Below are 27,668 nucleotides of genomic sequence, written 5' to 3'. Positions count from 1 at the left end.
AATAGGGCATTTTTAATTCAAGTATATTAGAAAATAGCTTAGATTATGGCATAAAATAGATAGGGATTGGGGATGAAAATTACTTTGGACTTCGGACCACCCCATTAAAGTCTCTATATGATTCACAGACATTCTGTGATGATATATATGACGTAAATGTTGTACACCTATCCCAAACTTATAACACTCCATACAGACAAATAACAGAGATTAATCTAAAAGTTCATTTTATTAATAAACAATACAGTACAAACTAGACATTTCTCCATAATCATGAGCTACATCAGAAAAAAGTGTGAAATTCAATTTTGACTTTTTTTTTTAATGTTGACAGAGTTCTTCTTGTCTTGTTAGAGGTGTGATGGCGTCATCTCATACTAGTCTACCTCTACTACCAAAAGACTGAAATTTATAGAAAAAGCCCTTGGAGAACGGAGACACTTCCAGGTTGGTCTCGTCCCCAGTGAAATGGGTAGAGGACGCCCCGCAATGTTTGCAAATGAAAATTGGAAAATGTACCCAATTTCTAAAAATATGATGAGAACATCAGGACCTTCTACCCAAGATTGATAAGGCTGTGATGGTGTCAGGAAGAAGCTGAAAGGTGCCTCATTTTTATCTTTGCTATGGTGGTCGCGAGAGATGAGCAAATCGATTTGATGCAAATAAAATTTGCGTTGAATTTTCAGGTATTTGATGAACCCGGAAAGTTCAAACAATTTGCAATTCACGGACTAAAATCAGCCAGAGACGGCTGACATGACGTCGGCAGGTTTCCTCATAATCATAGCCTGTATAAAAGCCGAGGCAGGGAATGCAGCAGCCGTATTGTGATGAATCTGGATAGTGAGACGACGTCACAGTTCTGCCATAGAAATAAGGATAGAAAGCCATAAAATACTGAAGAAACTGTACAGATAGTGTGAGACAGCACAACAGTAAAGAAGATTTCCAGGACATTTGAGTCTTTTCGTTTCACAGCGTAATTTCTTAGGAAAATTCCACAAAAGGTTCACTCATTTCTAGCGCTCCCTGTTCTCTATGAATCTTGCATATTTAGTGTCACAGACTCTGTGTTCTCTCTGAAGACCCTTCCATACTCAACTCTTCTGTCTCGAGAAAAAAGTTCTGAAGGACAGGAAATAGCGATAAGTCAGCCGAGCATCAGCTGTAAGGAAAATGTATCTCAGCAGAACATCAGATAATAAGTGCGTGCTCTTCATAGTTATGGCTTAGTCTGAAATAATTTATAGATATTTTTGGTAAAGAATGAGCTTCTATTTCGGTAGTGCCTGCACTCCAAAAAAACTCAGTGTGAACATAGCCTTGGGAACCAGTCAGATCTTTGTGAGGACCGCCTTTGGAAGAGCTCCTCCACCTATGGCCAGCTTGGCCAGGTATCATGTTACTACTAGCATTCACCCTGTGTCACATTACTTTGTCCTTAGCTTAGGGCCAAATTTTCACTTAAATGAGGATAACATAGCGGCAATGCTCAATCTCTATATTTTAATGCTCCATTAATCAGGTTTTTGTAAAATTTCATTTCGATGGAAACTCAATTTAAGGAAACTATAGAATAGAAACACGTCTGCTTTCCTCCAGACACAGCACCACCTCTGTCCATGAGCTCCATCTGGTATTGCAGTTCAGCTCTGTAACAATTTGTAGACAGGTATGGCGCTGTTTTTAGGAAAAAGCAGCCATGTTTTCCAAATTTCGGACTACCCCTTTAACAACTCTTCATTTAAAGGTGTATTACTATCATCAATGCAATAAGTCCCACCACCACAAATGCCCCAGGAAAAGGGGATTGATCACTGTAGATTTTAGATTATGCTACTATAAGCCACCCATGTAGCCCAATCTGCACCCCAGCAGCCAAGTCTGAATATACCCCACAGCCTTAACCCATACGAGAGGAATATGCTTTGATTATTACGACTGTATGCAGGAGAGGATACAGTTAGGTCCATATATATTTGGACAGAGACAACATTTTTCTAATTTTGGTTCTAGACATTACCACAATGAATTTTAAACAAAACAATTCAGATGCAGTTGAAGTTCAGACTTTCAGCTTTCATTTGAGGGTATCCACATTAAAATTGGATGAAGGGTTTAGGAGTTTCAGCTCCTTAACATGTGCCACCCTGTTTTAAAGGGACCAAAAGTAATTGGACAATTGACTCCAAGGCTATTTCATGGACAGGTGTGGGCAATCCCTTCGTTATGTCATTCTCAATTAAGCAGATAAAAGGCCTGGAGTTGATTTGAGGTGTGGTGCTTGCATTTGGAAGGTTTTGCTGTGAAGTAAACATGCGGTCAAAGGAGCTCTCCATGCAAGTGAAACAAGCCACCCTTAAGCTGCAAAAACAGAAAAAACCCATCCGAGAAATTGCTACAATATTAGGAGTGGCAAAATCTACAGTTTGGTACATCCTGAGAAAGAAAGAAAGCACTGGTGAACTCATCAATGCAAAAAGAGCTGGGCGCCCACGGAAGACAACAGTGGTGGATGATCGCAGAATAATCTCCATGGTGAAGAAAATCCCTTCACAACAGCCAACCAAGTGAACCACACTCTCCAGGAGGTAGGCGTATCAATATCCAAATCTACCATAAAGAGAAGACTGCATGAAAGTAAATACAGAGGGTTCACTGTACGGTGCAAGCCACTCATAAGCATCAAGAATAAAAAGGCTAGACTGGACTTTGCTAAAAAACATCTAAAAAAGCCAGCACAGTTCTGGAAGAACATTCTTTGGACAGATGAAACCAAGATCAACCTCTACCAGAATGATGGAAAGAGAAAAGTATGGCGAAGGCGTGGTACAGCTCTTGATCCAAAGCATACCACATCATCTGTAAAACACGGTGGAGGCAGTGTGATGGCTTGGGCATGCATGGCTGCCAGTGGCACTGGGTCACTAGTGTTTATTGATAATGTGACACAGGACAGAAGCAGCCGAATGAATTCTGATGTATTCAGAGCCATACTGTGTGCTCAGATCCAGCCAAATGCAGCCAAACTGATTGGTCGTCGTTTCATACTACAGATGGACAATGACCAAAAACATAAAGCCAAAGCAACCCAGGAGTTTATTAAAGCAAAGAAGTGGAATATTCTTGAATGGCCAAGTCAGTCACCTGATCTCAACCCAATTGAGCATGCATTTCACTTGTTAAAGACTAAACTTCAGACAGAAAGGCCCACAAACAAACAGCAACTGAAAACCACCGCAGTGAAGGCCTGGCAGAGCATCAAAAAGGAGGAAACACAGCGTCTGGTGATGTCCATGAGTTCAAGACTTCAGGCAGTCATTAACAACAAAGGGTTTTCAACCAAGTACTAGAAATGAACATTTTATTTACAATTATTTAATCTGTCCAATTACTTTTGGTCCCTTTAAAAACAGGGTGGCACATGTTGTCTCTGTCCAAATATATATGGACCTAACTGTAGATAAGGTAGAAATAATCTATTATGTTCTCCCATTTCTATTGACCACCAATAGTGGAGGAAGAAAACCCCAGAATTCTTCCCACCGATATTAGACATAAAGCTTGTAATGCCCAAAAGTAGCAGCTTCCACCTCCATCCAGTAACAGGTAAAATAAGAAGATTCACAGTCAGATAATTATACAGTTATTGAGACATCATTATAAGGACGCAGATACGTTTTTGGTATATGTTACCATCCATATATTTTTTTGGGAAAAAAAGTAAGATAAAAAGTGACAAAAATCAAAAAAGATTTGCGCTGTTCTGGTCCGGCGTCTAGTCTCCATTTCTGCAGCTGGTGTCCTGGGCGACTCTTGCATTCACTACATCGCTAAGATGTCACGACTTGTAGCGGGGGCTTAGTAATCGCAAGGATCCCGGCTGCAGAAGCGAAAACTGCCCTGACCCATGACAGCAAGCAGAGCTCTTGGAAACAAAGTATAATAGATCAGTATACAATCAATACGTTTTTCTTTTTTTTTTTGAATACCCCTTAAAGATGCAGCTGCCTTTAATTACATTGCAAAATCTGCCCCCAGTAAAAAAAAAAAGAACTTTACACAAAGTATATACAAGACCAAAACAATTACAAGAACATAATCCGGCGTCCCCGATCTCACGTTATTACATCCAATTAACCCTATAAATCCCCCGAGAGCTCAGAATACAATGCAGCCGAATCCCAGAAAAGCTGCGAATCACAGAAAACTGTGTACAAGGCCGTCCTCCCGAGTGTAGAGAAAAGGCACTAGAGGCGCAGAGTCCGTCCTCCTCTTCTTCTCCTTCTGCTGCCCCCATATAAATAAATTAGTCAGTGTTTGCAGTCAGTGGTGGGCTTCAGTGGGCTTCAGCTGTCGTTCTCCTTCCATCCCCGAGCATTCTTCCCAAACTTATAAACCAGACGCCTCCCGTCCACGCGCTCCAGGATCTCTCGCTTGTAGTAGTATCTGGTGTAAAAAAAAAAGCCAAAATGTATTAGTTTATCCCAAATATCTCATGCCGTAAAACCTTGCTGCGTCTTAAAGGGGGATTCTACCCATTGTTACACCGGGTGCGTTACCTGTGTGCTCTCTATGGGCCCTATGGATGAACGAGCATTTATGGCTTCTCACCACACAGAATTTTTATATTAATTATATAGCGGTATTATTTATGCATCGTATAGTGCTGCTATTACGTTACTGTAATAGGGCTGTTCCTTGTGCGGTAGTATTATTTCAGTACAATATGGTGGCATTATTTGAACATTGTATGTTTGCATTATCTGGTCACTCCAGGTTTGGATTATTTGAGCACTGTATATTGGAACTATTTCAGCTCTTCGTGGTGGTATTATTAAGTCACAGTATGGTGGTATTATTTGGTCCCTTAATGTAAATATTATTTGATCACTATATGCTGGTATTATTTGGTCAAGGTACTTTGACATTATTTGAGTACTGTATGTCGGTATTATTTGAGCACCGCATGGTGGTATTATTTGGTCTCTGTATGCAAGTTTTTTCGAGCAATAAATGTAGGTATTATTTAACACTGCATAGTAATTTTATTTAGGCTCAGTATGTAAGTGTTATTTTAGCAGCCCATGGTTTTATTATTGGTCATTTTATGGTGGTATTATTTGAGCACTGTATGGTGATATTATTTGGTCTCTGTATGCAAGTTTTATTCAAGCAATATATATAGCTATTATTTAAGCACTGCATGGTGATATTATTTAGTCTCTGTATGTAAGTATTATTTGAGTAGACTATGGTTGTATTTTTGGTCACTTTATGGTGACATTATTTCAGCTCTGCATGTAGGTATTATTTGAGCACCGCAGGTTGATATTATTTGGTCTCTGTATGCAAGTTTTATTCAAGCAATATAGGTAAGTATTATTTAAGCACTGAATGGTGATATTATGTGGTCTCTGTATGCAATTATTTGAGCAGTCTATGATTGCAAAATTGGTCACTTTATGGTGGTGTTATTTGAGCACTGTATGTAGGTATTATTTGAGCACTCTATTGTGATATTGGTCTTTGAATGTTGATATGATTTCATCACCATATGCTGGTATTATATATTCAGTATATTTTGTGGTTATTTGAGCACTCTATGGTGATATTATTTGGTCACTGTATGTTGCTGTTATCTGAGCATTTTATGGTGGTATTATTGGCTACTTTATGTTGGCATTATTTGATATTATTTCAGAATTGCATGGTGGCATTTATTTCACACTATGTGGCACTGCGACACTCTTTGATGTATTATTTGTACGGTATATAGTTATTTGAGCATTGTACTGTATGACATTGATATATAAGTACAATATGGTGTCCTATTTGTACACTGATGCTACAACTTGTATAGGTGGGGTCTAAAGTTAATCAAATGTATGTTCTCACAATAGCAAACAGTGTGGGATCAACTAGGCCTTTCTCCAAGGACCCCGTGGCAGCTGCCTGGTCTGCCTCTGTGTGCCCATGATTACTGGGGCTACTTAGAAGTGGAGACACAGGACTTCTTTAAAAGAGATGGAATTTTTTAGATATATTAGCAATTTTGAAAATGAAACACAGTTGTCCTCTATGTTTCTTTTTCAGAATTGTGTTTTCTTCAGGTGGAGTAGACTTCATTGCGGCACAGCAAATTCCTCCTGATACAATGTAAAAACTATGCAGATGAACGAGATTGTAGAGGCTAAAGGAGGAATAACATGAAATAAATGTTGCAATAAAGGCTACTGCATCTGCGTGTGTCATCGGATCAGATATAGTCACCTACTACGATGCCAAGAGGAGATCATTGCAAGGATCGTTCATCTTTCTTATGTAATAGTGACTCAGAATACAACAAATATCCACCTGCTTCTCATGACAACACTTCCTGTCTCCAAATCACCGTCCACATCAATGTTCACATATACACAAAGATAACCACAACTATTCAAACCAGAGGCAGAATTGATGTCAATGTTAATTAATTTAAATTTAATCCATGTAATGTCCCTATGACCAGACTAAAAAAAACAGATAAGAAGTGTTGTCATAGGGAAAATTATTTTTTTTTCCAACTGAATCATGTGTTTCTGGCCCTTTAAATACCTGCCTAACTTTTTTTTCATTTTTTGTAGACTAGGTGGTCATACGATCTACGCCTTAAAGGCACAGTAGCAGTGTGAATTCCCATTACTTTGGCCACGTGTACATATTTGCCAACATCTCTGGGGATGTTTAAGCCCCACCTCCAACCACACCCACCAGGGAAAAACCAACCAGTGTTGGAAATGCTTCTAATCCCCCAGGAACGCCCACTACACATAAACCACACCCTTTTGTCCCAGCAAATCCAGGACAGATGGCATTTATGCATGAAGATAATGTGGTCTTAAAGGGGTTGTCTGGTGACAACTTAAAGATCTGTGGGGGCCCCGAATCCTGGGATACGTGATAACTTCTTTTCCACCGGAGAACCCCTTTAAAGGAAAACTTCCACTTGTAGCCGTCTATTTGGCGAAGAACTTCCTTTGAGGGGCATCACTAGGCTCAGTGTGACATCACTAATCCCATATTATTTTGGAACCTCCAAGATTTATAAAGTTTACAAAAGTGATTTTTTTTTTGTTAAATGTCTTAGTCCCACCCATAATGGGTGGGATTCAACAGTCATGTGACTACACACATCTGCCAATTGGAAAGGATATTAGAAAAAGAGGAGGAGCCTGCACAAAGAAATAATGATCCTGGGTTGTTACAATTTAGACACCATAGTGTAATGATGGCTTCTGGCAGGTAGAGGGGGACACATACAGACCAAACGATAAGAGATTTTCATTAATTTCAGAGTGCCTTTTTTGCATATATTACTCCAGGGCCGGCCCTAGAGGAGCATCTAGTTTATTGATTGGCCAGTGTTCATTAGGCAATGTTATTTATCACTGTATTCTTTTAGCACTCTATAGTAAACCATAAGGGTAAAGGTTAGATTTAGGTGGTGTCAAGGTAGCAGTCGCATGTGGCCCCTGGTGTCAGATGGGGCCCTAAGGTCTTTCTACCACATTGTAAAAGTTAGTTGAGTCCTGATAAAGTAATAAAGGTCCTTCTGTCACCTCATAGCGCGGCTCAGCTTCTCGTAGGTCATGCTGCTGTTGTTCTTCTTCTTTCCCCATAGCTGTGCCACCGCCTCGGACTTGAGGAATCGGAACACCCCCTCGGAGCGGTCTTCCCATCTTATTAAGCCCGGGTTCTTCTCGGGTGTGAGCAGAATATCTCGAATAAACTCCCACAGATGCGTCCCGCGTGGGTCTGAAGAGAAGAAATCATGGTCAATTACGACAAACTACGCTCCTTCCAGGAGTCGTTCCATTATATTTTATATTCTAATTCAGCCCCCTCTTCTATTTAGGTGGCAGAGAAGGGGGCTGGCTTAGCCATTGAAAAATAAGCCAGCCCCCATAATACACAGCTCTGGTCACATGCTGACCGAAAAAAATACTGTCCAGTATTGAGCACAACAGAGACCCGAAACTGGAGGCTACCAGCAGATCGTGCCATAAAGTCGTTCATAGACAGAGCCGGTAAGATTAATTTAACTGGATCAGGGAACATGGAGCGAAGAGAAAATATCCATATCCAGGAGTTCTCTACCGGCATCACCACAGCCAAATAATTTCCTCTTAATATCGCTGCTGCTCCGCAACCCCAACCTAACCAGTTCCGGAGCCAAAAGAAACTAAATCCCTGGCACCACGGGCCACTTCTATTAATAAAGCCATGCCCCGCAAGCACCATTCCGAGTCAATCTTTAAGGACAACCCCTATAAAAATGCATCTGAGAAGGAGATGGTTACCGATCCCGCTCCCAACATGCAGCCACTCAGAATTTGTTGGACGGCAGTGTCGATTCGACCCCCCCGATGACAGGGTGATTTTCCGTTTTTGCGTTTTCATGCGTTCATTGTTCGCCTATTTCGAGAGCAGTAATATTTATATTTTTCTGTTCACATCTCCTTATGAGGGGCTTGTTGTTTGCGGGACGAGTTGTAGCTTTGAATGACACCATTCATTTTACCATATAAGCTTACTGAAAAAAAAAAGTAGGGTGAAACGTTGCCATTGTTTTTTAGGAATGTGTCACGGGTGTGTCAGGTTTGACAGACAGTCATTCTGGATCCGGCTGTAGAAGGTCACTGCGCTTGGCCTTGCAGACACCTTCTTGATCCTTTCATCATCCCTCCCTCTCTAGGACCCAGTGGTGATCTCCACCTTCTGCTGCTAATTGACACACCCTTGCTGAATCTTTACATACACTCAGTTTCTCCATTTTGTTGCTGGTGATAGAGTTAATTCCTCTGTTCAGATCTGGAATTCTAGCAGTCAGCTAGATTCTCCTTGGAGTTCCTTTGTGGATTTTAGTCATTATCGCTCTGGTATCTTTTCAAAGCTAAGTGTATCCCCTTGTATGTTTCACTTGTTTTGTATTTAGTTGCAGCGGGGCTGACTAATGCTCACCCCTCCCCCTCCCTACCTAGGGCCTAGCTCTAGGGTCAGCGAGGGCTAAGGTATCCTGCTCAGTGATAGATGAGAAACCTATTTAGGGATGATAGGGGAGTCAGGGTGTTGTTAGATCTGCTTAGGGGTCTCCACTCCCCTTTCCCTAGTTGCTGGGCTTCCCCCCTTTTCCCATTGTCGTACGCTGGTTTCTTCCCATACCTAGCATGACAGAATGTTTTTTTTACGGTATTCATTGTGCAGTAGCAATGACCTGGCGACATGTATTTGCATTAAAATTTTGGTGTGCTACAATGTTTTGATCGTGCTTTATGGCTTTTTTTTTTTGCGGAGGGCATGATGTTTGAAAAACTGTAGTTCTAGCATTTAAATTAGTTTTCTGGAGTTTACCATACGGGTTGTATAATTTTATTGCAGCACATAAGGAAAATGATGGTTGATGGTGATGGTTGCGCTGTGCAGGAGAGCCTAGATAGCAGCAATGGCCACTTTCAGGAGGGAACCCATCGGCACCCCGTGATCAAGTGGTGGAGGGTATGAAACCATCACCAGCATGGCGAATCCTAAATGCTGTAGCTGTCAGAGTAGTCAGGTACAGCAGCATTTCAGGGCTCAGCAGCGTTTAAGGGCTCAAACAGCAGCAGTGGTCGGAACGGGCTCAGGTCCCTGCTTTGGCTGTATAATACAAATGAAACCCGCCTGGGAATCAGTTTTATCATAGTAGTTCATGGGCTTGCTGTTTTCCTTTTAGCAGGAATAGCACCATTCCTGTCCACTGGATAGGTGTAAAGCTCGAATTAGGTGCAATACCAAACATGACAGGAGGTGGTGTTGTCCTATTTTTCCTAGCCTCTTACAATTGTCATAACTTTATGGCTCTTGTTTAAAAAAATAAAATAAAACAAACATTGTATAAAATACAGTACAGACCAAAAGTTTGGACACTCCTTCTCATTTAAAGATTTTTCTGTATATTCATGACTACGAAAATTGTACATTCACACTGAAGGCATCAAAACTATGAATTAACACACGTGGAATTATATACTTAACAAAAAATTGTGAAACAACTGAAAATATGTCTTATATTCTAGGTTCTTCAAAGTAGCCACCTTTTGCTTTGATGACTGCTTTGCACACTCTTGGCATTCTCTTGATGAGCTTCAAGAGGTAGTCACCGGAAATGGTCTTCCAACAATCTTGATGGAGTTCCCAGAGATGCTTAGCACTTGTTGGCCCTTTTGCCTTCACTCTGCGGTCCAGCTCACCCCAAACCATCTCGATTGGGTTCAGGTTTGGTGACTGTGGAGGCCAGGTCATCTGGCTTAGCACCCAATCACTCTCCTTCTTGGTCAAATAGCCCTTACACAGCCTGGAGGTGTGTTTGGGGTCATTGTCCTGTTGAAAAATAAATGATGGTCCAACTATACGCAAACCGGATGGAATAGCATGCCGCTGCAAGATGCTGTGGTAGCCATGCTGGTTCAGTATGCGTTCAATTTTGAATAAATCCCCAACAGTGTCACCACCAAAGCACCCCCACACCATCACACCTCCTCCTCCATGCTTCACGGTGGGAACCAGGCATGTAGAGTTCATCCGTTCACCTTTTCTGCGTTGCACAAAGACACGGTGGTTGGAACCAAAGATCTCAAATTTGGCCTCATCAGACCAAAGCACAGATTTCCACTGGTCTAATGTCCATTCCTTGTGTTCTTTAGCCCAAACTAGTCTCTTCTGCTTGTTGCCTGTTCTTAGCTGTGGTTTCCTAGCAGCTATTTTACCATGAAGGCCTGCTGCACAAAGTCTCCTCTTAACAGTTGTTGTAGAGATGTGTCTGCTGCTAGAACTCTGTGTGGCATTAACCTGGTCTCTAATCTGAGCTGCTGTTAACTTGCGATTTCAGAGGCTGGTGACTTGGATAAACTTATCCTCAGAAGCAGAGGTGACTCTTGGTCTTCCTTTCCTGGGGTGGTCCTCATGTGAGCCAGTTTCTTTGTAGCGCTTGATGGTTTTTGCAACTGCACTTGGGGACACTTTCAAAGTTTGCCCAATTTTTTGGACTGACTGACCTTCATTTCTTAAAGTAATGATGGTCACTCGTTTTTCTTTACTTAGCTGCTTTTTTCTTGCGATAATACAAATTCTAACAGTCTATTCAATAGGACTATCAGCTGTGTATCCACCTGACTTCTGCACAACACAACTGATTGTCCCAACCCGATTTATAAGGCAAGAAATCCCACTTATTAAACCTGACAGGGCACACCTGTGAAGTGAAAACCATTTCCGGTGACTACCTCTTGAAGCTCATCAAGAGAATGCCAAGAGTGTGCAAAGCAGTCATCAAAGCAAAAGGTGGCTACTTTGAAGAACCTAGAATATAAGACATACTTTCAGTTGTTTCACACTTTTTTGTTAAGTATATAATTCCACATGTGTTAATTCATAGTTTTGATGCCTTCAGTGTGAATGTACAATTTTCAAAGTCATGAAAATACAGAAAAATCTTTAAATGAGAAGGTGTGTCCAAACTTTTGGTCTGTACTGTATAAACACCCAATGAGTCACAGCTCTGCCAGGAAATTCCCGGGAACCGTATTAGTGTTTCCTTCCTAAGAAGAGTCGTTGCGTTATACAATGTGTGCTATGTAACCGCTAATGTGGTCCAACCTGTTAAAATTCGTTGGAATTCACCTGTTTACTGAAGACTCTGAGTTATCTCTCTACCTTACTGCAAATGGAAAAAAAATCTAGAAAAAAAAATGCCGTGCAAAGTTGCGATCTCTTGAGCTGGGTGCAAGGTTCGGTTTTTCCTGCCCCCCCCCCCCCGTGACTCCTGATAACCTACTGATTGGCAGATTAACAATACTTACTGTGTTTCTTCACGCTGGCTCTCTGAGGATGGTCCTGAGACTTCTTCACGTCAGATTCTGCATAGGCTGCGCAAACAAAAAACAGTATTGTTGTGCTCTGGGGTCGGTTTGTGCCAGAAATGGTGTAATACCGACTGTTGAAATTTTCATATACGAGACAAAGGGTCATTTCATGCGTGTGCCAATACAGTGCACCAAAACCTGTGCTGTTCTCATGCACCTTGTAGGGGCAGTATTGTTTTGGGTGTCAACTGCTACTTTAAAATAATAAGACTATGATGGGAAAGTTGTGATGTCCCTTAAAGGGAATGTCTGCTACTTACAGAACACTATAAAAATGGGCTCATTACAGTTCTAAAATAAAAAATACACACACTCACATACCAGACCCCCACCAATAATCCGTACGGCTGCCGGTGCTCTCCACTGGTCTCCTGGCTTCCTCTTCTGGTGGGAGGAGTCAGGTGATCACTGCAGCCAATCAGCAGCTACTGATTAGCTGCAGTGGTCACACTCTGTCTGAGCTGGAAGAAAGAGCTTGGGGGCGCCGGAAGCTGTACGGAATCTTTGTTCTGCGAAGTAGAGGGGATTCCAATCAGAGACACCCCCCCCCTTCATTGTAAAGTCCGGACATGGAATATAGACAGGGGTGTAAGAATGGCAAAAAGTTGAAGGGAAAATAACAAAAAGATGGATGGATATGCTAGAAAGTCTCAAGAAGGAGACAGGACAATGTGGAGAAACATTACTTATGGTGCGATAAGTCAACGACGCCATATGATAATGTGGCAGACAGCTACCTGTATTGTAGTGATTGGCTGCAGCTGTGGACAGCTGACTCCGGCTGAAGGCTTTACCATCATACAAGTCTAAAAGACATAATCAAGAACAATCATGGCTTCACAATGGCACAGATATTACATAACAATGTAAATCTAATGTGTATTGGTGCCGCCAACTCTACTCCAACAGAATATTTGGGGGAGATAAGGATCTGGCGTGTTTGATTTCGGACTAGCAATCGTTTTGTTCTCAGCTAGAAAAGTCGCCGCCGGAGGAGTCTGGCAGTGGCTCTCTCATAGAGAACACAGGAACTCAGCTGAGTATGGAAAAGTCGGGGGACACAGTTCGGCCAAGAGTTTTCTATTGGTTATGGGGCCCCTGACTAGAGGCCATCATTACATATTGATGGGGATCCGACTCCCGGTACAACCACTGATCAGCTGATTGAGAGGATTGTTGAGATCTGTTGAGTGTCACGTTACTTTTCACAGTGCCGTACACCTTTTAGTGGCCGTGCGTGGTACTGCAATCCCTTCAATCAGCTGATCAATTAGGGTTCTGAGTCTAATTCCCACCCGATCTGATATTGATGGCCTATCCTCAATCTCAGAGGTCTCCTTTAAGGCTGAAAATGCAGCAATACAAACTTACCATCATAGCTGCTTTCATATAAAAATGTATCTTCTTTCCAGGGCGTGATCGGACCAGGATCTAGGGTAGAAAACATTTACTTTATTGACAGTCAATCAATCATTGTAGCATTTATTCTAAGAAGTAAATCATTTTTTTTTACATTTGCGGTACAAAAAAATCCATAGTCACGTTGGGTAATGGATCAACCTGGAGGAATCTCACTGAGGGATCAGGTTACATTGTAATTCTAAGTGTAGCAAGGACATACATCTGGCATGATGCAATACCACATTTGTCCTTTAGTGGCCACTGCAGGGGAAATGCATGGCTAGCGGCAGCCTCCCTTGATCACAGCAGGCGATCACGTGGGATTTCAGAGGCCAGATCCACTGAGAGCAGCCGATTAATAAGTCTCCATGAATGATCGACTTTTCTATGACAATTTTTAAAAATCATTACTTATATTTCTGACTTCACTTCCTCAGAAGGACATGAAAATTTACGTTAATATGAAAAATATTAATTATACCTGTTTGCTCTGTTTTAATAACGACATTGAGCGACTGTAGAACTTGGCTTCCATATTGACCTGTAGGAAAGAGATAACAGCCACATTGACATCAATGACAGATCCATGTAATAAATGGATTTAATAATAATAATAATTGTTATTTTTATAGCGCCAACATATTCCGCAGCACTTTACAATAATAGGATTTAATTTAATATAATTTGTGCATTATTCCTGTATTTTTATTTCGAGATCTCTGCTTGCTGTCAGTGAATAAAAACATTTTTTGTTAACATGTCTTAGTGCTATTATTGGGGGATCACATGTTGCCCGAACCCTCAGTGATCAACTATGATCTGTACATGGTAGTGAGTGCTCAATTCTCCTGCAGCGCCACCACAGGTGAAATGAACTATTACATCATTCACAAAGAATGGAATAGGCTGCCTGTATAATGCATGTATGTGCTGGGTCTGCTATTTGTAGTCCGCTTTGGCTGATAGTTGAGGGTCCTGCATGGGGGATCCCCTCTAATAACTCCGAATAGTGAAATTAAATTGGGTTTTCGAACCCAGAATTTCCCTGGTTATCCCTACAAAGGACTGGATAACCCCTTCTCAATTCCCCTGATAGCCTAAAAGCCATATACTGATATAAATCACCTGTCATGGGGGAACTCTGGGACGTGTTCGGCTTCTCCTGTCATTTTGCATAAGAGTATTTGTTATATCACATATCGCAAAGGAGGAAGTTTTACAAAACAGAGTAGGAGTAATGCCAAGATATAAGACCGAGCAAAGTGGAGGAATAAGGAAATGCAAAATATCCAGACATTAACCCCTTATGGACCAAGCCTATAAAGGCACCAAGGACCGCGTTAAATTTTCAGTTTTTGCATCTCTGCATTAGGAGACACCACTTTTTTTTAAAATAACTTTGATGATTTGTTTCTGTTTTTCTTTTTTTTTTTTCGATTTTACCATTTTGAGATATGATTTTTTAACAACTTTTAAAATTATTATTATTATTTTTTTTTTAGAAAATAAAGAGCAATCCTACTGTTTTTTTTTGCATTTTATTCTTGTACGAATTATATGAATAATCTGTTATCTTTATTCTATGAGTTGGTCCAATTCTAGGCAATATAATACACGATATTGGCAAAATTCATATCGAAATATAGTTTTTATGTCACTGCGTTCCATGAACAACTTTTTTTTATATTTCCAATAACGTAGCTGTATGTGGGTCTGATTTCTGAGAGTCTATTCATTTTTTTTAATAGACCTATTCTGCGGTATACCTAAATTATTAATTAACTTTATAATTCTTTTTTTGGGAGGGTGGAGAGAAACAAACAAAAAAAAACTGTTCTGTAAATAATTGTTATGCTGTTCTTCATGGGGTTTAAATAAAGTGTTAACTTTTTTTACAATTGTGGTGATGATCCAATATATGTTTGTTTCTGGAAAATGTAAAAAAGTGGGTTTTTTTTTGTTTTTTTTAATAGTTTTAAGATGACATATGAACAAATAAAAATATCAAATGCTTGTGACAGGTTACAAAATATTGCAATACCCAAAGAAAATTGCACAAATTACAGGAGCTGGAAGCTTTGCTGTCTAACCATGTCACATTAAATAGAGGAGGATATACAGTATGAGGATTAGGAAAGAGTCGGACGGTCGTATAACTCTGAGGATCGCAACGCAATGCTCGGACTGACCGGCGGCTCTCCCAACCAGAGCATGACAGCTTCATGTATTTCTATGAAGATGTCACCATCGGGTCGAGAGAGCTGATGGCCAGCCCGAGCATTACTTTGCGATCCTCATCTGATTTATACGGTCATGTGTCTGTCAATCATCAAATATGTATCCCATTGTCACCTGTCATGAAACCTATATGATATTCTAATTTTTGTTTAGGGCATTTTTAGGCCCTTAGCTGTCAGGGAAACCCATCTGTCTAACCACCTAGATGGCACAGTCACATTTACTCGCACCATCTAAGAGTTTAATTGTCCAGGATCAGAGTTTTCTCTACTGTTGGAAGATATAGCTTATTTATTAGTTGGTGATCCCAAATTTGAGGGTAGAAGAAAGAGGACTTTTTGTTTTCGCCGGACGTAGTGAGTGATGTAGCGACGGGCTGCTCACATGAACCCATTACACCCATTACATACAGGTGAGCAACTACTATATATGATGGCTAAGGACACTGCCCCAGTACCCCCTGATCAAACTATGTGCGAAACGCGCATCGGGGTTCGAATGATTGGTGCATTGATGATGGTGAGTGTTGTGGGTACTGGTGCTATTGCGCTTTATTAGATGCTTTGTCTGTGAGGGATCTCCTTGGGATTATTTATTGTGTATTTATTTATTATCCTATTTTGCTCGGAGGAGTCATTGTATGAATTAAGTTTCTTATAATGTTGATCATAGTCTATTGAATCATGTTTTTGGTCCCCTGATTATATTTATGTGCAGGCATTGTAAACCCCCTTCCTTTCTGATTAAGTTATTATATTTGTCATTAATTATACTTTTATCCCGGTGTGATATATCATAGACATAGATCATGCTGCATTTTCCCTTTTTCCAGTTTTATGGGGCGTTTTTACTTCTTCTTTTTTTCTTCTAATTTTTGTGTATTTGATTAATTGTATATTTATGTATATGTTTTTTTCAGTAGTTATTTGTTAATTATTAGAAGATTCTTTTGGCAATTTATTTATAGGTCCCTACAATAGGGACTGAAGCACTATACTGATGCACCCCAGGGCCTGCTTGATACACTTAATTGCCAAGCACCTTATTTGGGGGCAAATATTGCTCTCCAATGACTGGTTCAAGTTTTGGAGCACTAAACCATTCTGGATCGTAATAATGGGTCCAAGCTGTGCCAAATGGTCACATTTTAACGCACTTGGACCAAGAAAACTTGTGCTACTGGAAACTGGGCAACAAAACACTATACATTAGGGGACTGGCGTACCATTGTGGGAACTGGGTCAATAGACCAAAAACACCAGGAGGTGCTAATCACTGGGAAATAAACTAGTAGAAGTCATGCTGATTTTGGGGCAGTGGCCGATGTGAGCTGCTGTCCCCAGTATGGAGTCTCACCGTGCCACTTGAGATTTTGGACATTGCTGTACAAGATGTGTCCGACGGCACCTGCAGCTTGTGTGAAGTCCTGCAGGGTCATACTGCACAGACGTTCCCCGGTGATGTCGAACTCCTGGAATGGGATGCAACTGGCGTCCAACTGGTTGGTCTCCACGAACTGTTGCAGCCACTCCCAGACCTGAAATTTAGTCCAGTACTGCGGGTGTATGTCGTGCCACTGCGCCGAGAAGAATCCTGCAGAAAGACAAGACACAGGAGATGTCACGCACCGCACAAGTGCACAAACTCTTGGCAAAGATTGGAAATTTTATAGAAGCAGCTGGCACTGTAAAAATGAGAAACATTTCACTTTGTTTGTGAAAGGAGTAAAAGTTTATTAATTGCTTCCTGCTGGATAGATATTGTCTGCTTTCCTCATCAGAAGTTTTTTCCATAGCTAATTAGAATAGAATTACTCGGTACTAGGTGTGCATTATTAACACTTAAAAGGGATGTCCCTATTAGACCATATGGACTTCATAGGTCCCCCACTGGGGACCCTCTATATTACCTGCTATTCTGGAGGACTCAGTGTGACCATATATTACATTTTTTAGCATTCATGTTAATTGACCCTTCATTTGTCCTGCAGGAAAAGTTGGATTTATTTAATGGCTCGATTGTATCTTATAACATCCAGTTTTGGGCACAGGTAGAAGACCGTATAAATCGGAACGAGATCGAAATGCAGTGCACGGACTGGCTGGCGGCTCTCCTGACTGGAGTGTGACAGCTTCATGTACTTCTATGCAGCAGTCTTGCTTTAGCGGGAGAGCAGCCAGCCAATCCAATCTTGTTCCGATTTATACAGTCGTCTGACTGAGCCATTATAGAGTAACCGTGGTTTTAATTTTTATTTCATAAATCAATAATACACATGAAAATAAGTAACTTTTGTAATATATCTTACATAGAAATCTGCTTCTTTCTCCTCCTGGACTGATCATTAATTCATTGGTAAAATCTGTATTGAATGAAGACTGATTTCCCCATTATAGAGTATGGAGATGATAGTTGGTGCTTTTAAAATTCTAGGAGATAGGGGCCGACACAGATATTTCACTGCAAGTTCTCCTGCAACAAAAGTTCCTGTTCTCTATAGAACTTAATAAGAGATTGCAGTTGGTGCTCATAAAGGGGAAATTTCTCAGAATACAGATTTTAACCATGAGTTGAGAATAAAATGATCTATCCAGGAAGAAAAAGAAGCAGATTTCTGTGATAAAATATATTACAAAGTTTCTTGTATTATTTTATTTTTTATTTATTTAAACAAAAAAAAGTTATAAAATGATGGTTACTCTTTAACTAGCACTGGCAGTGGAGTGATAACAGGTCAAATCTTTGTAAGATGTTTTCAATTCATTTTTGTAAGATAGAAATCTGTTGATGCTTGGAAACTGTCAGTAAGCAGGCTGGCTGCTGTTGATGGATCTTAGTATGAATTTGCAGCATTTTAAGTTTTTGCTTGTGATGATATCCAAGGCAGGGGCATCTATAGAATCAGTCCCATGTAGCAAATTCTTCAAAATTTTGCACAAAAGCAAAAAGCTCTTTATTTTTGTCTTTTACCTTATTTGTTGTTTTTTAGAGCAAAAAAAAAAAAAGTCACAGGTGCTGCTAAAATGTTGCCCAAATGTGCACGAAAATTTCAAGCTTACATAAAATCAGTTGTGGGGAAAATAGTAAATTTGTGCCAAAAGTATTATTAACAAGTTGCAATTGATGAATTAGCCAAAAACATTTGGAAACCACAAATAATGGCCACGATGGAGAACATAAGAAGAAACAGGTGAACACTTTAAATATAATTTTAAAAAAGGCGCTAATTAAAATAAAAATTTGGTGGAAATCAAAAACAGCCATAAAAAAATAAATAAAGCTATAAAAAATGTTTAAAAAAAAACAGAAAAACAGCCACAAGCCTGGGGGAGTCTTAGGCCAAGGCCCCACTATCAGTATTTGGTCAGTATTTTTTCTCAGGAGTGGGAGCCAAAACCAGGAGTGGGTGATAAATGCAGAATTGGTGACTTGTTTCTATTATACCTTTCCTCTGATTGTTCCTCACCTGGTTTTGGCTCCCACTCCGGAGAAAAAACACTGACCGAATACTGACCAAATACTGATAGTGGGGCCGTGGCCTTAGTTCCTAAAAAGCTACAGAGTCTTAGAATAACCTTATCTTACCATCACATGTGGGGTAGGGAGCAGTCCAGGAAGGCTGATGGGAGTGTGAGTTGGTAATTGGATTAATATTCATGATATTGCTTCCTTGTAAAATCATGATCTACGAATAAAGTAGAACAAACATTAGATAATTATGGAAATATTTTCTAAAAATCACCTAAATGTACATCCTTGAATATTTTTGATGCTTGAGGTCACCACTGCAATACCAGACACAACCTATATACAAGAGTGGCGCTGTTTCAGAAAAAGAAAAATACATAAATATATATTTATTTTTTTTAGCTCAAACTTTCTAATTATAGACTCTAATAAATGAGTAAAACCCTTTCACTTTCACTAGCAGAGTTCATGGTTCACGATACGCCTAAAGCTGGTATTGTACAAACAGCATTGATAGTAAGTCACGTGCACCGGGGATCAGTTTACAGCTTGTAGATAAGCGACAATTCTGACTTGTGGGGTAGAAAATAACACATAACATTCCTGTAAGGTAACGGCTAGCCTGGGGGATAAGCGGAAAAAAAGTGACACATATTACTGGCAGACGCCTGCTGCAGGGCATGCTGAGAGTTGTAGTGTTTAGAGCCCACTATGATCAAATAGTGGGAATGTCTGTGCAGCTGCCTGATACTTTCATTGGGCATTCACATGCAATCAGTGGTGATAATCTGTACCGTACGCTTCCTAAGAAGTTTAGCGCAACTTTGGGTTGTTTGTGCACTAAAAACGATGTCAGCTGGGAGCTATCAGAGGTTTCTGCCATCAATTATAGGCAGAAATTATAATAAATCAGTTGGGTCATGGTTGACCCCGCTAAGTCCCACCTGTCTTTAAGAAAAGCAAAAGTGGCATAAAATTTCAAAAAGTCACAGTTTTTAGTGAAAAAAAACTATAGGCCAAAATTTGACACTTATTTTAGTGTAGTTTTCATTCATTTCCAACCAATCGAATGAAGTAAAAGTAGTGTAGTTAAAGATGGTGCTGGAGGTTCAGTTGCACCCAGGCCTTGGTGCATGAGGGGGTCCAAATGTCTGATAGCTGACACTTAACCCCTTCACGCTCCATGATGCATATAACAGTCGTGCAGCAGGCGCTCCAAACAGTGCAAGTTCCGGCTGTGTTATACAGCCAGCATCTGCCTCTAACAGCAATGATCACAGCTTGCTTCCATCATGGCTGTTAGTTAAATGCAGCCGTCAATCATATTTAAGGGATTAGTCTGCTGAAGTACCACGTCGTTTCCTTGTTAATACTCCTTTGAAGCCCAGCCACAGGTTACGCTCCATAGAAACCCATGATATGTCCTATACACTGAAATACTATGGTATTGCAGCATATAAAAAAAAGTCTGAAAAAAAACTGAATCACTCCTCCTTTTGCCAGCTAAAAGCTAAGAAAAAAAATATGTATATAGTAAAATTAAAAGTCTTAAATAAAACGGAATCACTCCACTTTTTGTCAGTAAAAAAAGAAAAAAATATATACATATCTATATCTATATCTATATATATATATATATATATATATATATATATATATATATATAAAGTCTTAAAAAAACGGAATCACTCGACTTTTAGTTTAAAACTAAGAATAAAATATAAAATAATATTTATATATATATATATATATATATACCATATATGTGTGTGTATGTGTATATATATATATATATATATATATATATGACACAGAAAAAAAATGGTATATATATTTATATATATATATAAATATATATATATATATATATATATACAAATATACGGTATATATATCAAAAGCCTTAAAAAAAACGGAATCACTCCACTTTTAGTTTAAAGCTAAGAAAAAATATAAATGAATATACATATATATATATATATATATATATATATATATATATATATATATATATATGACACAGAAAAAAAAATTGGTATCACCACGTTCATTCAATTCTGATTTTTTTTATTATAAAATATAATGTAAAAAAATCTAAAACCTAAAATTGTAACTTTCCGGTAGACACTCCCCCCCTCAAAAAAATATGCAACAAAAAGGTATAAAAACAATGCAGGTACTACCGATTTCCATGCAAAATAAGGCCCTCATGCAGCTCCAGCAATCGAAAAATAAAAATGTTATATGTCTGGAAAATGGTGACACAAGCTAATTTTTTTTTGCAAAGTTTCTTTTAAGCCGCTAAAATAATTCCATTTTTTTTATATATTCAGTATCATCATAATTGCACTGACCAGGAGAATCATGTCGCCAGGTCATTTATATCGCATAATGAATGCCATAAATACAAGACTTAAAAACAAAGGAGGATTTTGGTTTTTATTTTTTATTATTTTTTTTTACCATTTTACCACAATGGGAATTTTATTCCCATTTTTCAGTACATTATACGGTGACGTGAAAGGTGTCATTCAAAACTACAACTCATTCCCCCCCCCAAAAAAACAAGCCCTTACACGGCTATACTGGCTGAAAAATAAATAAGTTATGGCTCTTGAACGAAGGTGAGCAAAAAAAATAAACACGGAAAAATGAAGATGTTATGGCGGCTGTCGCACCTGGGGATATTTTTTATAGCATATTCACAGGATATGTCCTCTAGGAGCCATATTATCTGTCACTAATGAAAGGGTGAGCTGTTCTCTCCATTCATTCCTGTGAATGGCGGAAACATTGGGTCAGATTCCTTAAATATGGCTGAAAGATAACTTGTCTTTTTGCCCAGTAGGAACCAATCACAGTGTAGCTTTCATTTTTTAAGAGCAGGATACGAAATGAAAGATGCGCTGTGACTGGTTGCTATAGGCAACAAAGACAGGCTTTCTCTTAGGCAGTTTTTAAGATAGGCCCCAAAGGTCTTCATAGCCCTGTTGCCCTGGAAACTTTATGAAACTTCCTGATTCCACATTTATGGTTGTAAACTGACCCCATGAGCAGGGCCGGCTCCAGGTTTTTCTGGGCCCCGGGCGAAAGAGTCTCAGTGGGCCCCTTTAACACATACCACGATTCATGATGCAGAGATACAGCGGAGAAATATATATATATATATATATATATATATATATATATATAGTACAATGCAAAGATTTCACTTCTTACATTACATGAGTGATATCTATTGTAAATTCCACAATAGCTCAGAAACCGGTGAATCGCTCCACACAGAATACTGGCCCCCATATAAGGCTCCATACGGAATACTGGCCCTCATATAACGCTTCATACAGGATACTGGCCCCCATATAACGCTCCACACAGAATACTGGCCCCCATATAACGCTCCATACAGGATACTGGTCCCCTTATAAAGCTCCATACAGGATACTGGCCCCCATATAACGCTCCATACAGGATACTGGTCCCCTTATAAAACTCCATACAGGATACTGGCCCCCATATAACGCGCCATACAGGATACTGGTCCCCTTATAAAACTCCATACAGGATACTGGCCCCCATATAACGCTCCATACAGGATACTGGTCCCCTTATAAAACTCCATACAGGATACTGGCCCCCATATAACGCTCCATACAGGATACCGGTCCCCTTATAACGCTCCATACAGGATACCGGTCCCCTTATAACTCTCCATACAGGATACTGGCCCCCATATGACGCGCCCCCTGGGCCATGTTGTTAGGGATACCCGGAGCCGGATCAGATGGGGGTTGTAGTCTCCGAGTGGCTGTGACCCGGTCCGTGCCCAGGGTGTCAAGCTCAGTGTGTGGCAGTCTTGATAGATGTTATTGGTGTTCTTTAGTGTCGACTACGCCACCCGTTGATTTGCGGTCAAAAGGCCGCCGCTGCAGCAGGGTCTGCTGAGGCTGTTGGTATGTGTGCAGCTTTGGTAGTATAACCCCCAACGGGAGGGGTATAGCCTCAGGGGGTCAGATGTAGAGGATGGTGGTTGTGAAGGTGCAGGATGAATCAGCAAGAAGACTCAGAGTCGGGCTGTGCAGTTCAGGGGTTTTTACTTACGGGTGTTCTTATGGTCACTCTGGCCTGAAGCGACCACCCGAGCCGTGCTGCGTCCACCAGGTCCTGGACTCGGCTAACCCCCAGGCAGTTCTGGAGCGTGGTCCTGAGCTCCTGTCTGACTTTCCCTCTCTTCTGGCCGTTCTCACCAGGGATCCACCTATGTCCGGCTCCCTCGGGTCTCTTGGTGGGTACACCTCCTCTGGGTTCCCTGACCCTATACTTGGTCTGCCTTCCTGGTGGATTTGGTGAGGGTCGTGGCAGATCCTGCCCACGACCTCCGGTCCCTGGCTAAGGTGTGCTTTTCTCTCTGCCAGCTTGGGATCCGGTACCCTAGGTGCCAACCCTTCACCCTGCTGTTTGTATTCTGGGGTCTTGGGGTTCCTGCTTGTTTTCTCTGGGTCCTTCTGACTCCTCTCTCTCTCTTGGCCTTGGAGCTGGGCCCAGCCGGAACCACAACTCCCTGTCAGCCCTTCTGGCTGAGCTTCTCTGCTCTGCTCCTCTGACTCTACAAAAGACCCTGTCCTAAGATGGTGCCCACCTTATATACTCCCTCTATGTGTGAGCTCAGGTGACCAGCACCCAATGAGCTCCTAGCTTTACCCAGGCTGCTCCCCCTATCTGCCCCTACACTACTGGGATGTTCCACCCCCCTCCCACTCCAGCCAGGAACAGACACTGTCGTACCTGCACATTTCTCTAGTGGGAGTACCATCGGTCTGTTCCCCGGAAATGGGATGTGTATAGTGCATGCAGCTAACTGAGCTCAGTTCCACACTCCATCCTTACCCGGGAGTGGAATATCACACCTCTGGCTGAGGTGCAATACCCCTGTAGCAGCCGAATCCTCAGGGTGCTACACATATAATGCTGCATGCAGGCTGTTACCCCCCACATAATGCCCCATACAGGCTGTCCCCCCCTTATAATGCTCCATGCAGGCTGTTACCCCCCACATAATGCCCCATACAGGCCCCCCCCTTTTAATGCTCCATGCAGGCTGTTACCCCCCACATAATGCCCCATACAGGCTGCCCCCCCTTATAATGCTCCATGCAGGCTGTTCCCCCCCACATAATGCACTATGTAGGCTGCCCCCCCTTTATAATGCCACATGCAGGATGTCGTCGTCCCCTTTATAATGCCCCATGCAGGATGCCCCCCTTCCTTCTCTTTATAATGCCCCATGCAGGCTGTTCCCCCCCCCTTCTCTATATAATGCCCCATGCAGGATGTCCCCCCCTTCTCTTTATAATGCCCCATGCAGGATGCCCCCCCCCTTCTCTTTATAATGCCCCATGCAGGCTGCCCCCACCCCTCTATATAATGCCCCATGCAGGCTGTCCCCCCCCCCTCTATATAATGCCCCATGCAGGCTGCCCCCCCCCTCTATATAATGCCCCATGCAGGATGCCCCCCCCTCTATATAATGCCCCATGCAGGATGCCCCCCCCTCTATATAATGCCCCATGCAGGATGTCCACCCCCCCCTCTTTATAATGCCCCATGAGTATTAAAAAAAAAAATCAAATACTCACCTCCCTTCTCCTCACCTGCTACCTGCTACCTGCTGCCCGCTGCCCTGCTGCCCGCTGCTCGGCAGGGAGCGCAGAGCAGGAAGACAGCGGATCTGCGGAGGCACGGGGAGAGGTAAGTATCGGGCTGCCGGGGCCCTGAGCAAGCGGCGGAGAAGGGCGGGCGCTGACACCGCTCTCCTCCGCCCATAGCCCAGCGGGGTGCGCGACCGCCAGTGGGCCCCTCTGCCTGCTCAGGGCCCCGGCATTTGCCCGGGTGCGCCGGGTGCTGACGCCGGCCCTGCCCATGAGCATTCATACCAATCCTATCCTGAGTCTACCCGACGCTTAAGAAGAGTCACATATTTCACTCCAAGCTGCCAAGCAACGTGTTTCATGAGCTTCATACAATAGATGCCGGCCCGGCCCCCAGTCACATAATGTTTGACATGGGGCCTAGTAATGACCCCATAGCACAACACACTCTAGTCTGTCACATCAATAAGCCTCTTGTTTCTCTGCTAACAACCAATCCAGGACAATAATAAAGATCGTTTATCCACCTGAACCCAAACAATGGCGGGTTTGTTGTCATAGGGAACCTGTTTATGATGATGATGATGATGATGGATACTGAATACCCAGAGTTTATGAGCTTAGGAAAAGGATTGAAATACACAAAAGGCACGATAATAATAAGCTGAAAATAATATAAAAAACAGATATATGTAAAAGTGAAACTTCTGGGCCCTAATGCAAAAACCTATAACCTGGGGCTCCCCAACCATGTGCTGTTTATAATAGCCATATTGCGCCACCTGTGATTCTCAGGATCAGTGGGGGTCCCACTAGGATGGTGTATCCATAATATACACCATTATTAGCACCGATGAGCGCCACTTACACTATGTGGGCAGGGCACTTAGTGTTGGCACACACTTCTCTTCGATTGGTATAATTATTTTGGAGGCACTATTATTTTTGGAGGTCAATATGGGATGGCGGCACTATTAAAGTTGCCATTATTATGGTTGGGGACACTGAATACTGAAGGGGGCACTACCTGTTCACAATTATTTAGAGGTGGAACTACGTGTAACACTGTTATTTCTGGGTTAATATGTAGGCATTATTTTATTTTATTTTTTTTTAATGGCCTCCGGCTCGATCTCGGGCCATGGCGACTTGATGGGTGAACAATCTGTAGGAAGATGGATCTTGTGCAAGCCTAGATAGGTCCACCAGAGTCTTCTCCACCGTTATCTTGATAGCATAAAGCCATCGGGTTGCTGGTCTTCCTCTTCGCCTTCTTTTATTACCACAATATGTAGATGCTTAGCATAATTATTTGCCTGCTAATAACAACTGTAAGGGGCAGTTGACAGCACAGCAGACACATTAGGGCTAACAGTAGGATGACATTTGTAGGGTGCCAGGATGAGGTTTGGATTGAGAATGAGAAGTTGGTAGGACGGTGGAAAAGTGATATCTGGACAGCAAATACTGCGTAGAGTAATAAAAGGAAGATTCAGTCATGATGGTCTGGGCCCAATGGAGAACAAAAGGACAGAGAACATCTACAATTATCCGCAGATGTAATTGTGATTGGATCTGATCGGTACATATTTAATGTCCTTTTTAACTTCATGTCAGGCAAAGAAATACGATTATTAATGCTTTCTGTTTAAACAGGACCTATTACCAGATCTAAAGTGGCTAGTTTTTTTCCTCTTATTTCATTCTTACTGCTATCCTGAGTATTTTGTTTCTTTCATTTTTTTAAGCCTTCCATATTTTCCAGAGATTTTGGAATTTTTAATTAGTGCTACTTTCTATGTTATTTACCAAGGGGGCGTTGCTCACAGAATTCTAATGCAAAGCATCATAAGGACACGCCCCAGAGGATCCTGTGAGTCACCTCCCCCTTGGTAAAGGCCATAATAATCAGTACTAAATAAAAAGTCTGTATTGGATTAAAACAAAAAAATTGAATATTCATTGGAACAGCAGGAATAAAATAAGAGCAAAAACTGGAGAAACTTGCATAGTGTGGACATTGTTTGGTTCTATGTGAACAAAGTACTGTCTTCAATGCATGGTATTCTCCGAGTACTCTAGGGCTTCATGCACATGGGCACAGAATGGGACTATGTGTGAACTATTTAGCACATATGACTAAGTTTTGTATTTGGCACAGCTCAATGCAACCTTATTGACACGCTCAGCTCTGCTACATCTGCACACTAGGTAGGGATTACATGGTTGCTCATATGTAACGATGAAGCAATGCAGGATGCACGCTATGGGTGACCTGCAGGTGTATCTAGGTATGTTGCACGCACTTATTGTGAAGTTTGCCAGTGGGAGGCCGGGCGCTGACAAGATGAACCCCACCGTGAGGCAGACGTTATTTCGTGGTTGGCAAGGTGACTGTTATCTTGTGAATTGCTCTCATGCAGCATTATCCAGCCGTACAGTTTACGTTGGCAGCCTGTTCGGGCGCAGGCACCTGTTCTGCAGCTCTGATACTATCTCATAGGAGCTTTGATTTGCAGCAGAATAAACACACAGTACAAAGAATGGCATCTGCCTAAACAGCCCCGCGCACCTCAGATTATTTCCCAGTAACGTCTACCATTATTAACCCCTTCAACTCCTCAGAACTTTTAATAGCCTTGCTGCAATCTGGACAACATCTGGGGCCCCGTGCTTTCTATGTACACCCCTGTCTGCTGAATACTCATTTCAATACCTAACACAGCCCCCTTCTCTATCCATGCATTGGCCATGACAGAAAAAGGGGATGGCTTAATGGGTTACCTATAATAGGTGCAGTAGTTGCAATCGCACTCAGGCCCTGGAGACTTGGGGGCTCCCAAAAGATCCCTTTGCCCCATAGGAAAAGACTTTTATCATTAAAGATCTGTGTTAGTTGGGGAGCGACCATTGGAGATTCTGCATTGAAGCCCACAAGCGTCAGGTTTACGCCACTGTTAAAAAGAGT

At 41.5% G+C, this 27,668-nt stretch overlaps 1 protein-coding gene across 1 annotated transcript in view; it reads right to left on the bottom strand.

Annotated features, from left to right (window-relative positions):
- Positions 1-210: 210 nt before the first annotated feature.
- EHF (ETS homologous factor) overlaps positions 211-27,668 on the bottom strand; it is a 63,646-nt gene continuing 36,188 nt past the window's right edge. The window contains exons 2-9 of the mRNA XM_073658129.1: positions 19,170-19,269; positions 16,941-17,177; positions 13,828-13,887; positions 13,317-13,376; positions 12,683-12,751; positions 11,883-11,948; positions 7,605-7,800; positions 211-4,452 (exon numbers count right to left, since the gene is read on the bottom strand). Of these exons, the coding sequence (XP_073514230.1) occupies positions 4,353-4,452; positions 7,605-7,800; positions 11,883-11,948; positions 12,683-12,751; positions 13,317-13,376; positions 13,828-13,887; positions 16,941-17,177; positions 19,170-19,266 (885 nt within the window). The 5' untranslated portion in view covers positions 19,267-19,269 and the 3' untranslated portion in view covers positions 211-4,352. The remainder of the gene's footprint in view (positions 4,453-7,604; positions 7,801-11,882; positions 11,949-12,682; positions 12,752-13,316; positions 13,377-13,827; positions 13,888-16,940; positions 17,178-19,169; positions 19,270-27,668) is intronic.

This window comes from Phyllobates terribilis, unplaced genomic scaffold, assembly GCF_046119375.1.
Source record: "Phyllobates terribilis strain yellow unplaced genomic scaffold, ASM4611937v1 Scaffold_13__5_contigs__length_258822181, whole genome shotgun sequence".
NCBI classification, from domain to species: Eukaryota; Metazoa; Chordata; class Amphibia; order Anura; family Dendrobatidae; genus Phyllobates; species Phyllobates terribilis.
This window is presented reverse-complemented; position numbering and strand designations above follow the sequence as displayed.